Source organism: Lissotriton vulgaris, chromosome 7, assembly GCF_964263255.1.
Source record: "Lissotriton vulgaris chromosome 7, aLisVul1.2, whole genome shotgun sequence".
In the NCBI taxonomy this organism is placed as follows: domain Eukaryota; kingdom Metazoa; phylum Chordata; class Amphibia; order Caudata; family Salamandridae; genus Lissotriton; species Lissotriton vulgaris.
Genome location: NC_141695.1, coordinates 1,490,189,351 through 1,490,204,557, shown reverse-complemented (window position 1 = coordinate 1,490,204,557; position 15,207 = coordinate 1,490,189,351). Strand labels below are relative to the sequence as shown.

Sequence of the window (15,207 nt, the reverse complement as noted above, 5' to 3'; positions counted from 1 at the left end):
CATTTCAGACAAATGGGTATTGCAAATTATCCAATATGGTTACTGCCTGGAACTTACAGCCAATTCCCCAAATATCTTTCCAAAACCACATGCAATGTCACTGGAACATCTCTCACTCTTAAAGCAGGAGGTTCTCTCTCTCCTAGAAAAACAAGCTATAGAACCAGTCCCTTTACAATACCAAGGGATCGGGGTATTCTCCCTGTACTTCTTAATTCCCAAGAAAGATAGCTCATTAAGACCTATATTAGACTTCAGACAACGAAATCTCTACATGCAATCAGACCACTTTCACATGGTCGCGCTTCAACAGGTTCTCCCACTCCTTCAGCAAGGCGACTTTCTGTCCACTCTGGATCTAAAGGACGCCTATTTCCATTCACCCAGCTCACCGCAAATACCTCAGGTTTATGGTCGACGGCCAACATTATCAATTCAAAGTCCTCCCATTCATACTAACTACAGCACCCAGGATTTTCACAAAGTGTCTAGCAGTAGTCGCGGCTCATCTAAGAAGACAGCACATTCACGTCTTCCCCTACCTAGACGACTGCCTACCTAGACGACTGGCTAATAAAAGCCAGCACGCATCAGAGTTGCCTACGCCACACTCGAAAAACAGTCCAACTGCTTCACGACCTCTGATTCACTGTAAACCTCACCAAGTGTCATCTCCAACCATCCAACACACAAGTGTATCTAGGAGCCACAATAGACACTCAGAAAGCTCTAGCGTGTCCCAACCCAGTCAGGATCTGCAACATGCAGACTCTATTATCATAGTTTCAGCCTCAACACTCATTACCAGCTCGAGTGTTCGTGCATTTTAATCGTTCCTTACGCAAGACTCCAAATGCGTCCCTTACAGGAATGCTTAGCATGTCAGTGGAACCAGTCTCAAGGTCAGTTATCAGATCTAGTGTTGGTGGATGGCCGCACCCATCGCTCTCTGCAGTGGTGGAACATACAAAACCTTTCCAAGGAGCGGCCATTCGTCAACCCGGTCCTACAAATAGTGCTAATGGTAGACTCATCGCTCACTGGTTGGGGAGCTCATCTTCAAAAACATACCGTTCAGGGCATTTGGACTCTGCAACAGAAACAACTATACATAAACCATCTAGAACTTCTAGCAATTTTTTTTGTATTGAAATCCTTTCAACTTCATCTAGTAGGCAAAGTTGTCCTGATTCGCACAGACATGATAGCAATGTACTACGTACAAAAACGGGGGGGGGGGGGGTCACACTCTCTCAAGCTCTCTCAGCTAGCCCAGAGTATCTGGAAATGGGCCATACCTCAAAAAATAAATCTCCTTGCAGAACACCTCCCAGGAGTAAACAACTAGATTGCAGATCTGCTCAGTCGCCAACGACAGCAGATCCATGAATGGGAACTCTACCCATTGTTCCAAACGTGAGGCTTCCTAGAAATAGACCTGTTTGCCACCCACCTAAATGCAAAATGCCCAAACTTCGCATTCAAGTATCCACACCCATTGTCCAAAGGCAATGCTCTATTGATGACTTGGTCAAGGATATTTGCTTAAGCTTTTCCGCCTCTCCCACTCATTCCATTAGTGGTTCGGAAGCTCAGACAGCAGACCCTGACACAAATCCTAGTTTCTCCAACATAGACCCGTCAACCCTGGTTCACAACCCTGTTGGAGCTATCAGCAGTTCCTCACCAAAAACTGCATCTTACTCTCAATATTCTCACTCAGAACGATGGAGAGATAAGGCATCCAGATCCCAGTCATCTCAACCTTGCGATCTGGCACCTGAAATCCTAGAGTTTGGTTATGTTTATCTTCCCCCAGACTGCATGAATATTATCAAAGAGGCTAGACGCCCTACCACAAGAGCATGCTGTGCAGCAAAGTGGAAGAAGTTTGTCATTTAATATAACAACAATAAAATCAATCCACTAGATACTTCAATTCACATCATCATTTGCTACCTACTACATCTACAGCGTTCCAATTTAGTGTACACATCTATACGCTTACATCTTGCTGCAATAGCTGCATATCTTCAAAACGGACAACATTTGTCTCTTTTTAGAGTGCCTGCTATTAAAGCATTTATAGAAGGACGTAAGAGTCATTCCACCCAGACTTCCACCTGCTCCAATGTGAAATCTCAACATTGTTCTTACAAGACTCATGGGTCTGCCTTTTGATCCATTGCACAAATGTGAACTACAATTTCTCACATGGAAGCTCACCTTCCTCCTAGCTATCACATCTCTGATAAGAGTGGGTGAGCTTCAGGCACTAACCGTAGAAGAGCCATTTTTACAAATACACCAAAACAAAGTGGTTCGAAGGACTAACCCCAAATTATTACCTAAGGTCACTTCTGCCTTTCATATCAACCAATCTGTTGAGTTGCCTGTGTTCTTCCCTCAAACAGAGTCAGTGGCAGAACGTGCTCTTTACACCTTAGATGTCAAAAGAGCATTACTTTACTATAACAAAGGACAAAACCTTTCAGGAAAACCATGCAACTTTTTGTTGCTTTTGCTCCACCACATAAAGGCAGTCTAATATCAAAATCAAGTATTGCACGGTGGATAGTTAAGTGCATTCAGATATGCTACATCAAAGCTAAAACCACATTAAATTTCCCCCTTGAGTGCATCTGCATGCAAACTGATGGCCTCTATGGCATTCTTAGGAAATATACCCATAGAATACATCTGCAGAGCTGCAACATGGTCTACACCACACTAATGTGTAGATGTGTTAGTAAGACAAAAAGCTAGTGTGGGCCAGCCAGTTTTACGTACACTATTTCAGACAGCTGCAACAGCTACAGGTTAGCCACCGCTTTGGGAGATGACTGCTAAACAGTCTATTCATAGCATGGGAGCTACAGCTCACATACCTCGAACGAAAAATGCTACCTACCACAGCATGCATCTGTTCTTGGCATGTAGAGCTGTAGAATCTCATGTGCCTGCCTGTCTCTCCGGGCACCTATACCTGTTGCAGTACTATCTTACTTAGATACAATATAACTGGACATCTCTCTTTACCACGCTTACTAACTCCATCATCACCCTCTGTGGCAAAACAATCTAAGGATGTAGTCGATGCCCATGCACACTATCACCGAAAGGAGGAGTCACCTACCTCATGACTGGAAAGACTTCTTCGAACAAAACATCCGGACCCAACACTAGATGACGATCCATGCATAGCATAAGATTCAACAGCTCTACATGCAAAGAACAGATGCATACTGTGGCAAGTAATTTTCAATTCGCAAAATATTTGTTGTGTTGATAGTTTGGTCCTCTCTTTTATGATCCATTCAAATTTCTTTTCTGAATGTGCTTTTCTCATTAAATGGGCTTCTAATTTAGGTGTAAGCCTACCGACTGGATACTGCTTTTGTGTGCAAGAATATGGTGTTTGACTTTAGGTGTAGCCTTGCCTACATATTTCATCCATAAGTTCATTTTAGAACATAAATAGCATTTTGGCAGATAACATTTTTATTTATTTTATAATCGTTTTTATAATGCAAACATGACCTTTGCGGTTATCAGAGCGCTTTACAGAACTACAGTAGTAAAAGCAGTAAAATCACATTCACTACACGTTCACTAACAGTCGAATAACATGGTTCTGTCATTAATAACAGCATAATGTAATAGTTCATCAAATGCAAATACCAGGCAGAGTTGAGAAGCAGGGGGGTAACTTCGGTATTGCACAGAAGGGCTCATTGCAGGAACGGTCCCTCGACTAGAGGAGAGGAGCGCCACCTAAGCATGAGAGGATTTTGCGGATTGGCAATCCGCGAATTTTGCGGATTTGCGGATTCGCAATCCGCAAAATCCGCGAATTCCCGCGAATTTGCGGATTTTTTTTTTTTTTTGTGTTCGCCCGTGTTTCTGCCAGTTCGCGAGGGTTTTTACAATTTCGCAATTTGCGAACTTACCTGTCGGGTCGCAAGTTTGGCGAACTTGTTGTTTCTACGTGTCCAGCCTGTTTGGGACACTCTTCTTCATCACTGCCACTCTCTGTCACCACTGCCACTCTCTGACTACTCATGCCAACCTCTGGCCCACCCATGCCACCCTCTGTTTCATCACCACACCCTCTGGTTGTCCAGTGTACATTATTTTCGGCAAAGCAAAGCACACCTTCCCTGCCTCAAGTGACCTGAATTAATTTGGGGCTGATTAATGTGTCACAGAATATTTTTTTAGCTGGCACCTGCTTCCTTAGTGCGCCCTGATTAGTGATCTTTTGCACTTGCTAAGTGCTTTCATTGTTGCAAAATTAGTTACAACACCTGCCCTGCCCCAACTGACAATAATGAATTAGGGGCTGATTAATGGATTTTAACTTCCAGCCTGGCTCCTGCTTGTCTCCCTTAGCTGTAATTCAGGACCTTTGTGGCATATGTGTAACTATTCTGAGGTTCAGAGCAGGGTCACATAATAGTTTCAACTGGCAACTGAACTCTGGAGGGGCCCCTCAGGAAGCACTACAGGAAATGGCTACTAATGATGTGCCTGAACTTTTGAACCTGGTAAGTAGTTACTTTCAGTTTTGCTAAAATCGTATTTCTGCAATTTTGCACTTATTCGCGGGGCGCGAACTCACGCGAACAGTGCGAGCAGCGCGAGCAAAATCCGCTGCTCGCGGATTTGCGGATTTTGCGGGAAATTCGCAAATCTCGCGGATTGCGGATTTCCCGAAAATCCGCAAAATCCGCGAGCGTAACGGATTTTCCGCCCATGCTTAGCGCCACCACCCACAAATAAAACAATAATAAAATGTTTTTCTTTTAATCCTTGTGGACCCGCCCCCATGACTCTGCTGAGTCTTTGGGGCGGGTCCAGGGGATGCCACTGTGATGAGGGAGTGGCAGTGCACTCCTGTCACAGCGCATGAGGGTTTGTCCTGCTGTCTCAGGCCAACCAAAACGCTCATGCGCAAAGAAGCTTTCTCCAGCCTCAGCTGCGTTGCTGGGGCTTGAGCAAGCAGGCACTGGCTCCCTGTTTGCCTAGGAGCGCAAAGTTCCAGCGCTCTGGTTAATCCTGACACTGCTTTCATGCAGCGTCAGGATTGCTGCAGTGCATTCTGGGAGACTATGCCAGGAATACAGAAGAACGCAATGCAGCAGACAGCAACGGCAATCCGGTAAGGTTTTTTTAATATATATATTGTTAATTTGTCCCTCAACAAGATAGAGACAGATTAAGCTTGACTCTTTAAGATCTGTTTAGGGAGTAGGAGGAAAGCTTTTGAAAGACAGAACCTGTAATGCCAGTAGAGGTGTTCCAAAAGGTCTAGGAGATTTGCGAGCTTCACCATATCGAATGCCGATGATAGTTCAAGGAGGACTAGAAGACAGGCTTGGTTCTAGTCCAGCATTTATAGTGCATCGTCTACAATGTATGTCATAGCAGATTAGGTACTGTGCCTAGAACAGAAGCCCAATTGGACTTTGTTTAATAGATGGAAAAGATCGATATGGTTACAGAGTTGAGTGTGAATACCTTTTTCCAATGGTTTTGCCAGGGTAGGGATATTGGAAGTAGGTCCGAAGTTTTTAGGGTTATTTTGGTCCGTTTTTGTTTTTAACAGAATGGGGGTAAATTGTCCTGATTTTAGGCAATCAGGGATGGAGGTTTGAAGGAGGGAGGCATTGACAATCTTGGTCCAGATTGGGAGTAATGCAGGTATTATTTCCTTGAAGAATTTCAAGGGAAGAGGGTCATGGAAATAGTTTGATGTTTTCAGCCAAATTAAGATTTTATGAATGGTTTCTTCATCAAATGTTCTAAAAGAGTTCCATGAGGTGTTATTTTTGGGGTAAAGACTGGGAGAGCATACTGGAACAAAACGCCTGAGAGGGAATAGGCAGGATTGAGGGGGGACAGGTTGCTTTTCTAAGTCTAGCTGCAGGCCATTTCTCATGGTTTCTGCCTTCTGCGCAGAAAGGAGGCTAATTCCTCAGTTTGGAAGCGAGTTGGTTCCCACCAGTGACTGATTGAGAGTGCAGGTCAGTCGTGCTTTTATGAGATCAAATAGTGTTTTGGTTCAGTTACTGGCTTGATTGAGTTGGTTTCTGAATAAGTCTGCTTTAGAAGTTCTGATGTTCTTGTAGTAACTGTTCCTTAATGATCTCAGGTGCTTGCGATGCTCAATGGGCGGGTAAGATCTCCATTGATGTTCGGCTAATATCAAGTTACGTTTTTTTAGTCCTCATACTTTCTCCAATCTCCAAATAAGCACCTTGCACGTTGTGATAACTCTGCTATATAATTCTTGACAGTTTGTTTTTACTATGTAGAATGCTTTCATTGATACTCTTTTATATACCGAACAAAGCTTGTTTAGACTTTGACTTGACCCCTCCAGGCCAAGCTCTCTGAAGTTTTGACTGTGTTGTCCCTAGCCCAGAAATGCCTTGCTTTGGGCTCTGTTAAAAGGTACTTGTCAGCTCTTCCTGACTATTTAGGGTTGCCAGATGAGCCTATGTCATTTAAATCTCCTGTTATAATGCAATTTTGCAAAGGCTTGCAACATATGTTTGCTCCGTCTTCTATTGCACCCAAATGGGGCTTAAAATTGGTCCTCACATGCCTCATGTGTTCCTCATGTATGCCTTTTGAGCCCCTATACAGTTGTCCTTTCAGACTCCATACCTTTAACCCCTTGAGTGCCGAGGACGTATCTGTTACGTCCCCGGCTGCGGGGCCGGTAACCATTATGTCCTCGGCACACCACCTCCTAATCCCTCTGCTGTAAACAGCTGAGAGATTTCCATTTTGTGTTGTTTTGTCTTTTTTTTAGCCCCGGGAGGTGTGGAAGAGCACCCCAACCTCCAGAGGTATTTTTTTTTCTCAATGTAATGATGTCATTACATTAAAACTTAAACGAGCCAATCGGCTCGTTTCAGTTTCACTGCTTCGGTGCTCGTGGGGCTACCTCAGCCCAGAGCACCGAAACACGTGGGTGAGGTACGTTGGAAAGGGAAGAATCTCCCCTTTCAAATAGTTCTTTTCCCTAGTCAGATCCCCGCTAAGACACCAGGAAGGGAGGGAACGGCATCTTGGGCAAGGGCCTTTGCTCCCCCATATACATTTGGGCATTTTCGGGCTTTCTGCCCCCCTTGGGAGGCAGATGGGGTAGTATCCCCCAATCTGCTCCATCAGGGGGGTAGAAAGCACACTAGACACCAGGGATTCTTTTGTTTAGTATTTAGGGGTGAGGGCGGCCCTAAATGGGCACTATCCCCGCTAAGACACCAGGAAGGGAGGGAACGGCCTCTTGGGCAAGGGCCTTTGCTCCCCCATAAAAATTTGGGCATTTTCGGGCTTTCTGCCCCCCTTGGGAGGCTGATGGGGTAGTATCCCCCAATCTGGTCCCTCAGGGGGGTAGAAAGCACACTAGACACCAGGGATTCTTTTGTTTAGTATTTAGGGGTGAGGGCGGCCCTAAATGGGCACTATAATGCCCCCATCCCTCCCAAAATGTGCCGCAGTCTTTCTGCCCCTCTGGGGGCAGATAAGTCAATAACCCCAAACGGGGGCAGAAAACCCATTTGGCACCAGGGATAATTATTGTTTTTTTTTTAAATAAAAGAGGAGTGGGGGATGCTCACAATAAGCATGCCAATGCCCCCAACAAAAAAAGGTCAGTCTTGATGGGGTTGTTACCCCTGATCTGCCCCCACAAGGGGGCAGAAAGTCTACTAGACAGCAGGGGATTTTTTTTGTACTTAGGGTTGGGGAAAGCCCTAAATGGGAGCTATAATGCCCCCACCCCTCCCAAACGTGAAACATGATTTTGTTAGCTTAATTGAGGTTTGCAGGGGGTTCTCGGTAAAGCAATATTGGGGGATCCATGCGAGCCACACAAATGTCTACTTTCAGAAATGCCTGGTAGGTTTCCCTAGATGGACGCTGAGCCCGGGACCAAAAATGCAGGTGCCTCTCTTGCAAAAACAGGTTGTTTTGTCACATATAGGGGCTACCTGTGCCTTTGGTCCAGGGCTTGGTACCCATCAAAGAAATCCTACCAAACCTAGACAATTCTGAAATCTAGACACCCAGGGTAGTTTAGGGATGTGTGGCTTGTGTGTATATCTCCCACCGTTTTCTTACCAAGAATCCCCTGCAAACCTCAAATTTAGCTGTGTGGGAAAGGTGAGGAATCACCTGGCCCACACAAATTTCCTACCAGACAGTATTCCCACAGGTCTCTCAATAAAATTGCTACCTCACATTTCTGTCTGGGATCACCTCGCCAGCAAAAATTTCCTATGACCTAGAGTTCCCCTCCGTCTCCCAATATAAATGATACCTCACTCATAGAAATGTGACGAAAATTAGGTTTTTTGGTTTTTTAATAAATTTTGAGGTTTGCCTGAGATTCTGGGTAGCTGAACCTGGTGAGAACCAACCAAGTCAACCCATCCTGTATTCCCCTGGGTGTCTAGTTTTTAAAAATGTACAGGTTGGCTCGGTTTCCCTAGGTGCCGGCTGAGCTAGCGCCCAAAATCCACAGCTAGGCACATTGCAAAAAAAAGGGTCAGTTTTCACTGTAAAAATGTGATGTGTCCATCATGCGTTTTGGGCCATCTCCTGTCACGGGCACTAGGCCTACCCACACAAGTGAGGTATCATTTTTTTGGGAGACTTAGGGGAAAAAAGAATAGTAGAACAAGTGTTATTACTGTTTGTCTTTCTATGCATTTCTGCCTTTCAAATTTAAGACAGTGTGTAAAAAAGGAGTCATTTTGAACAATATCCTGAAATTCACATGCTAATTTGGGTACCCACAAATTCAGAGATGCACAAATAATCCCTGCTTCAAACTCCATATTTTGTTACCATTTCAGATATACATAATTTACCTTGATACCTATTTTTCACTCTTTATATTTTACCAAATTAATTTCTTTATACCCGGTACACAATGAAAAACCATTGCAGAGTGCAACTCAGTTGTTGGCTCTGCGTACTTCAGGTTCTTGGTGAACCTACAAGCCTCATATATCTCCGCAACCAGAAGGGTCTTGCGGCCGTAACAGTATATAGCTTTCAAAAATCTACCATAGTTAAAAGAAGTTACAGGTGAAAATCTAGGCACAAAAGGCTGTTTTTCTCAACTAAATTTCAGCATTCTTTTATTTCAACTGTTACTTAATATAGGAAAACCTTGAAGGATCTACACAAATTACTCCTTGCTGAATTCAGAATTTTGTTCACAATTCAGAAATTTATAGCTAGCTGGGATCCATTATTTGTTTCCCACCCATTTGTTCCACTAACTGGAAGGAGGTTGAAAGCACAAAAAATAGTAAAAATAGGCTCTGTCCCAGTAAAATGCCAAAACTGTGTACAAAGTTATGGTTTTCTGACAGAAGTCTACCTGTTCCTGAAAGCTAGGAAGACAGTGATTTTAGCACTACAAACCCTTGGTTGATACCATTTGCAGTTAATAAACCAGGTGTTTTCCTCCGCAGCACTTTTTCCTATATTCCCCCAAAACTCAAACATGTTGCTGTATTTTGCTTAATTTCTAGAACCCCTCCAGGGGAATCTACAAACCCTGGGTAACTATGTTGCAAGTAAAGGTCACCAATTCGGCATGGATACCTTATGTGGACAAAACATTATGGGGGCCTAAGTACAAACTACCCCAAATAGCCAAAAAAGGGCATGGCACAGGGGAGAAAAGGCCTGGCAGCGAAGGAGTTGTTACAGTCTTTCTTGTCACAATAACATCAGCGAGGTGGATCAGCAAGCTTCAGGCTCTTTCTGTAATCAACCTCGCACTATGTTACACCCAGACAAGCTTCTCCTCTGGACAGGTTCTTCCCTCCCTCAGAAGGTGGTGACTCCATTTCATTTTGGTCAGACCATCACCCTTCTGGCGTTCAGTACTCCACCTCAAACCTATAATCTGGGAGGAAAGGATTCACCTCTTGGATTTGAAAAGAGCCCTCAGCTTCTATATTGATCGTGCTAATGAACACCAGCTATTTATCAGGTTCACTGGAGCGAAGAAAGGCAAAGCTTTGCAGAAAAAGACCATCATATATAGCGCAAACTTGACCCAAAGGTATTGGATATCAGAGCGCTTTACATAGGAACAGTTGCGTTACAGGAGGACACATTCATATAATTTTTTTTGTTAGGCATGGGGAGATTAAATGATTTGCCCAGAATAACAGGATGGGCAGGGTCGTTGCCGAGACTCTAACCCAGTTCCCCAGATTCGAGGTTGACCAACCTAGCCATTAGGCCAACTCCTCTCCTCTGTATTGAACAAAAAGCAGCCTCCTGAAGGGGGTACTGCTAGAAAATGTTCCGAATCAAGTCTAAGGCCTGGGGAAATATTCAAAATGTGAGGATTTTGCACCAGAAAGAGCGTTACCAAAGGTAAGTAACTTGTTCTTCATCTCATTGCTGGAGGGAATGTGTCGTAAGAGGAACTATGGCCAACAGGGGGTGGGCATGCTCGAAGATACTGGGAAATAATATTGAGAATCATAAAGATATAACTGGTATTACTTTAAAAGCTGATTCACTGGTAGCTCAGTTTGGGAAACACATGCAATAATGCCTCTTATCCACTAGGTTCCACACTAGGTGGGCTTATTACTCACTTTCTCCAAGCTTCCAGTTGCACAATTCTGAAAGCAGGCATATCAACTGTCGATAAACTTTTGGTGGGGTAAAATATGGTGCAATGGAGCGGATTGCGGCTGTTGTGATAGATAAAGTGCATAGATTGGAAAGGGGCCCCTAAAACATTTGCGAAGAGACGTGACACTGTTGATAACATTCTTGCGTGTGTGGCAGCTGTGGTGAGGAGATTGAACTTGTGCGCTGTTTCGTGGGACCTACAATGTTGTAATTGTTTAGGTTATGTGCTCGAACAATATTACAATGTGATTAAGATTTGTAATTTTAGGGTTTGTTTGGATGGGTGTCCTGGGTTCCTTAGGTGGTCCAGTGGTTTATGCTATCTCATAGGCTTATCAGTGATATATTAAAACAATTGTGTAGGTTTTTAAGTGCAGCTGTACCCCTGCCGGCCTGTTCAAAAAAGAATTTTGGTGTTTAACGTCAGATTGTTTTCAGAATAGAAATTCCAATATTTTAGGGCTAGGGCTAGGTTGTTGGTATTCAACCAATACATATTGGCCAATTTCCATAAAAGTGATCTTTGTTTAGCTGCATGCTCTCCGGTTTAGTACACAATCCCCACATGTTCACTCGATAAGTAGCGTAATGTTACGAGAATCTCAATGTAGTAGGTGCTTTTTATTCCTCTGCCTGTAATCCAGATTTGACCTCAACCAGGATTTTGCCCGATTACATTGTTAAAATAAAATACTGCACCTAGTAGTTTTTCCCACACACAGACTGCCTGGTGATACCTATTGAAAAATATTCCCTGAAAAACACTCCCCATGCAAAGTTTTGCACCTCGCATTAGGGGAAACAAAGTAGTACAACCTTATTCACTATTCCACGATACAGAACTTAGACTGCAAAGGAAATACCATGCATCGTAAATGCTGTGCAATGAGGTATCTCTATTTACCCTGTGCGCCATTACTTCCCAGAATAAGGGGGCATCCGGATGAGCTCCCTAATACTTTTTTTCAATTTGAGTCCGCTAGCACCAGAAGTCATTCAAACATTGTTTTTCTCTGCCTTAACAAGTTTCAAGTGTCATTTATTCAATATTCACAACATGTTAGTGGTACCTTCTGCTTGAATTTTTCACACCTTATCTTGTTTGTGTTTTGGAATTCAGAATTAGATTGTCATATCAAAATTGACAAAAAGTCAAATATGTTTTTAGCTAAATGTGAGTGTTACTGATAATTGCAAGTATACCAACTGGCTGAAAGTAATAATATACACAAGTACTTGTAGGTATTCATTTTCATGTTTTCTTCTTTTCTTAAAGAACTCAACGCCAGAGTTCAAAGACTGGAAGACTACCACCAGCGCACCAATGAACTTCTTCAGCAAGTGGTCAACATTCTCCAGACACAAAGTAATGTCCTTCAGCGGTCTGTGAACTGAAGTCCAACTAAGACTCCTCAAAATGTGATCATGATACTCTTCTCTTGAGAGGCATGGTAGCAGAAAGCAAATTGCCTACACAGTCCAGTGTTCATTCATTTTCAAAGTTTTGCCCCATCACAATCTCTTAGCCTCCTAGACTGTGTAACCTTCTATAAATATCCTCTTTTTGCTCTTAATTTAACCGTCCCCAAATTCAAATAAAAGATGTCATCGTTCCTAAATTGAATCTCAATATAACCTCCAGTCCCATTTCTCACAAGTTATGAATTAGTGCTAATAAGTTAGTTATTCATTTTAATACAAAAAAGAAAATTATTCTAAAAAACAATAGAATGTTTAGTTCTACATTTTTTCTACTGAATTGTTATTTTAATAAAATACTGGTTTAACTTCACTCTGAATGTAAAATTATGTTTCAGTTCTACAGGATGCAGTTAAAGAAAAGACTGAGTCTTAAAAGAACAGAGAGTACTTTCTAATACTGCTCTCCCTTAAAGTTACAGCTACTGAAATATATGTCATGAAAGATCTGTGGTTCATTGAAGCAGATTAGACCATTTATTGATCCATTGCATTATGCATTTCTGTCCCTAAGTGGTTTGCATCACCGAACAGAAAAACACCCTATCCCGTGTGCAAGATATATTTGAAGTCAGACATAGTAAGAGTTGTTGCAGCACTTGTTGTGGTTAATATAAGCACCCGACCTGAAATGCAAGCGCACTGGACAAAGACAGCTTACCAACACACTACGATACTGTCACCACCTTTAAAACCGTCGCCAGCACTGCAAAATCACCCCAAGCACCACTCTATTGCTGCTCAGCGCTGCACTGCCATGACTTCCACAGCTGCAAAAACAACAGGTGATGGACAGAATGCAGAACAATGTCATACATTCACCCCAGTACAGAGATCTGGACCTAAATCCATCGTTTTTTTGCTCACCATGCCATCCCAGTTTGGACCCAGCCATATGCAAATCAGTCTTGACCCTGTGCCCCATGGGAACAGTCCAGCCCGAACTGCGAAGCCAGGTCCTCCCTGGACTGGAAACAAGAATCCAAGGACCGGTTTCGGGCTTTCAGCCCTCATCAGCCTGGATAGCTTGATTCCAGTGGCATGGAGAGCACGGGACTCACGTCTGAGAATACCCGTCCCACTCGGGGTGACAAATTCAAAAACAACAGGTGATGGACAGAATGCAGAACAATGTCATACATTCACCCCAGTACAGAGATCTGGGCCTAAATCCATCTTTTTTTTGCTCACCATGCCATTCCAGTTTGGACCCAGCCATATGCAAATCAGTCTTGACCCTGTGCCCCATGGGAACAGTCCAGCCCGAACTGCAGAGCCAGGTCCTCCCTGGACTGGAAACAAGAATCCAAGGACCGGTTTCGGGCTTTCAGCCCTCATCAGCCTGGATAGGTTGATTCCAGTGGCATGGAGAGCACGGGACTCACGTCTGAGCATACCCGTCCCACTCAGGGTGACAAATGCAAAAACAACAGGTGATGGACTGAATGCAGAACAATGTCATACAGTGTTTTTTCTTTGTTCGCCCTAAGTTGGCAGGGTATGCTCAGACGTGAGTCCCTTGCTCACTTTGGCACTGGAGTCAAGCAAGCCCTGCTGAAGACGGCTGCAATGCCAGAAACCGGTCCTGGGAAGCTTGATTCCGATCCAGGGAAGACGTGGCTTGGCAGTTCGGGCTGAACTGTTCCCATGAGGCACAGGGTTAGACTGATTTGCATATGGCCATGTCTGAACTGGGGTGGCGGATTGAGCTAAAGAACAGTGATGGATTAAACCCAGATCAGTTGACTGTGGGTGAGTGTTTGTATTGTCAACGCTCCGTCCATCACCACCTTTGGTTTTTCTATGACTTCCACAGCAGCATTTTATAAAGCTGCATTACCACCTCATCCGTCTTCCTCGCCACAGTAATACCAATGAGCATCCTGCTCCCTCCGAAACTCCAAGCAGAAGTTGTCATACTACTCTCTCTATCCCTCCAATATGGCCCCCAGTGTCAACCACCAATCACATAAACCTGGATGAACTTCTCATCGGCACCCAACGTTACCATAGCTATCCTGGATTGCTAAAAGATTACCCGCAGGGACTGCACCAACAGACCTGGAGGAGGAATCACCATTGTTCACAGAAATACCCTCACTATCTCGGCCAACACCAAAGACACCCTCAGCACCGTCGAACACCTGCACTTCCAGATCCACATTGATCCCAACACCACCCTCAAAGGAACACTCGTGTACAGACCCCCCGGACCCTGACCTCAGTTCGACTTTTCACAGAAGCCGTCAGTGCGCACGCCCTGGCCTCCACAGGCTACAGCCTCTTTGGAGACCTGAACTTCCACCGCGAAAACACCAACGACAGCTACTCCACCACACTACTAGACAACCTTGCCAACCTCATCCTCAAATATCTCATTACAGCACCCACCCACTCCGCCGGACACACGCTCGACCCCATTTTCTCCGCCAGCAGACACGTCTTCATCAGCCACACCACCAAACTCCACTGGACCGACCTCCGCTGCATCAACTTATCCTTCAAGAAAACCACCACACACAACCACCAGCGAAGAATCCCCACGGCAGTTGGAACAAGGTCACCGAAGACCAGCTCCCCACCACCCTCGCCCGAGACTCACAGACCGACCACACCAACACAGCCACCCGCAACCTCAAGCGATGGATCGAGGACTGCGCCAAAACTCTCACCCCGATCAAGACACACAGATGCACTGACCAAAGAGCCATCTGGTTCACCGCCGACCTCCCGACATCCAAGTAGACCTGCCAGAGACTAGAGAAGAAATGGAGCTGCGAGGCAAACACCGGACAACCATGCAGCCCTCAAGAACGCCAGCCGCAGACACCACCAACTCATTCGAATGGCCAAAAGGACCTCCTTCAAGGAACGCATCGACATCAGCGCACACAATGGCAAAGAGCTCTTCAAAATCGTGAAGGAACTCGCCATCCCCATCTCCACCTCCAACAAAATCCCGCTGTCACAAGTCCTCTGCGACTCTCTATCTACCTTCTTCCACTGCAAGATTGCAGACATCGACAACAGCTTCAGCACCCAGAC

At 44.5% G+C, this 15,207-nt stretch overlaps 1 protein-coding gene across 4 annotated transcripts in view; it reads left to right on the top strand.

The window, feature by feature from the left end:
• Window positions 1-12,475, top strand: part of LOC147705857 (uncharacterized) — a 233,116-nt gene extending 220,641 nt beyond the window's left edge. For all 4 annotated transcript variants that reach the window (XM_086932296.1, XM_086932297.1, XM_086932298.1 and 1 more), the window contains one exon: window positions 11,960-12,475. In XM_086932296.1, the coding sequence (XP_086788422.1) occupies window positions 11,960-12,078 (119 nt within the window). In that variant the 3' untranslated portion in view covers window positions 12,079-12,475. The remainder of the gene's footprint in view (window positions 1-11,959) is intronic.
• The last annotated feature ends 2,732 nt before the right edge of the window (window positions 12,476-15,207 follow it).